This window comes from Trichinella spiralis, assembly GCF_000181795.1.
Source record: "Trichinella spiralis strain ISS 195 chromosome Unknown Scfld2344, whole genome shotgun sequence".
NCBI lineage: Eukaryota > Metazoa > Nematoda > Enoplea > Trichinellida > Trichinellidae > Trichinella > Trichinella spiralis.
In genome coordinates this window covers 1-724 of record NW_003529283.1, presented here as the reverse complement: position 1 = coordinate 724, position 724 = coordinate 1, and the positions used below count along the sequence as shown (strand labels likewise).

Sequence of the window (724 nt, the reverse complement as noted above, 5' to 3'; positions counted from 1 at the left end):
CGCCAGGTTTGTGGCCAAGTTTATGGAAATGGGAATTCGAGCCATTAATTGGAATTTGCTGCCAAAGTTATTTTGAAATGGGGAAATTACAGAACCAATAGAAATTGGGCTTAACCAATTTTAACCACCCAATGGAGGGGGGAAGGTAGGGAAATGCCAGTTTCCTTTTTGCCAGGGAAAGAATCCCGTAGGCGGGAGCCCCCAAAATATGGATGGGATTTTTAAAAGTTTACGGCTTTACATTACTTCGTTTTAATTTATTAAGAATTTAAAATAGTTTTTATTAAAGGGGCATTGAAAACGCATTTTCACAACCACTGTTTTTTTTTTAAGAGTCCATACAACAATACATAACAATACAAGTGATAATAAAGTGTCTCAAAATATGCTGCTATTCATCGGTTTTCACAGTATAGGGCAACGAGCATCAGGAGTGTAGCTTCCACAGTCCACCTTGTTCGGGAGAGTCGTTTGTTGATGGTGCCTTTGACAATGCATGTGGTAGGATGGAGTAGCCGACAAGACGTTGGAAGAAATTTGAGCCAATCGTTTCCTCTCGTTGTGCATTTTAATCAGGAAGCCGTCCATGTAACCATATTGATGCATGTCCAGTCGTGGAACTTGGTATCCTGGCGGGTTCTGCGCAGCGGAACTGGATATCATCGTCGACATTGACGGAAAAGTGTACGTAATAACATTAATGTACATTGTGAATGATCTCTGA

At 40.7% G+C, this 724-nt stretch overlaps 1 protein-coding gene across 1 annotated transcript; it reads right to left on the bottom strand.

Annotated features, from left to right (window-relative positions):
* Nucleotides 1-405: 405 nt before the first annotated feature.
* On the bottom strand, nucleotides 406-708 carry Tsp_15285 (hypothetical protein). Its single transcript, XM_003368520.1, has one exon. The coding sequence runs from the start codon at nucleotides 706-708 to the stop codon at nucleotides 406-408; it is 303 nt and encodes a 100-aa protein (XP_003368568.1).
* Between the last annotated feature and the right edge of the window lie 16 nt (nucleotides 709-724).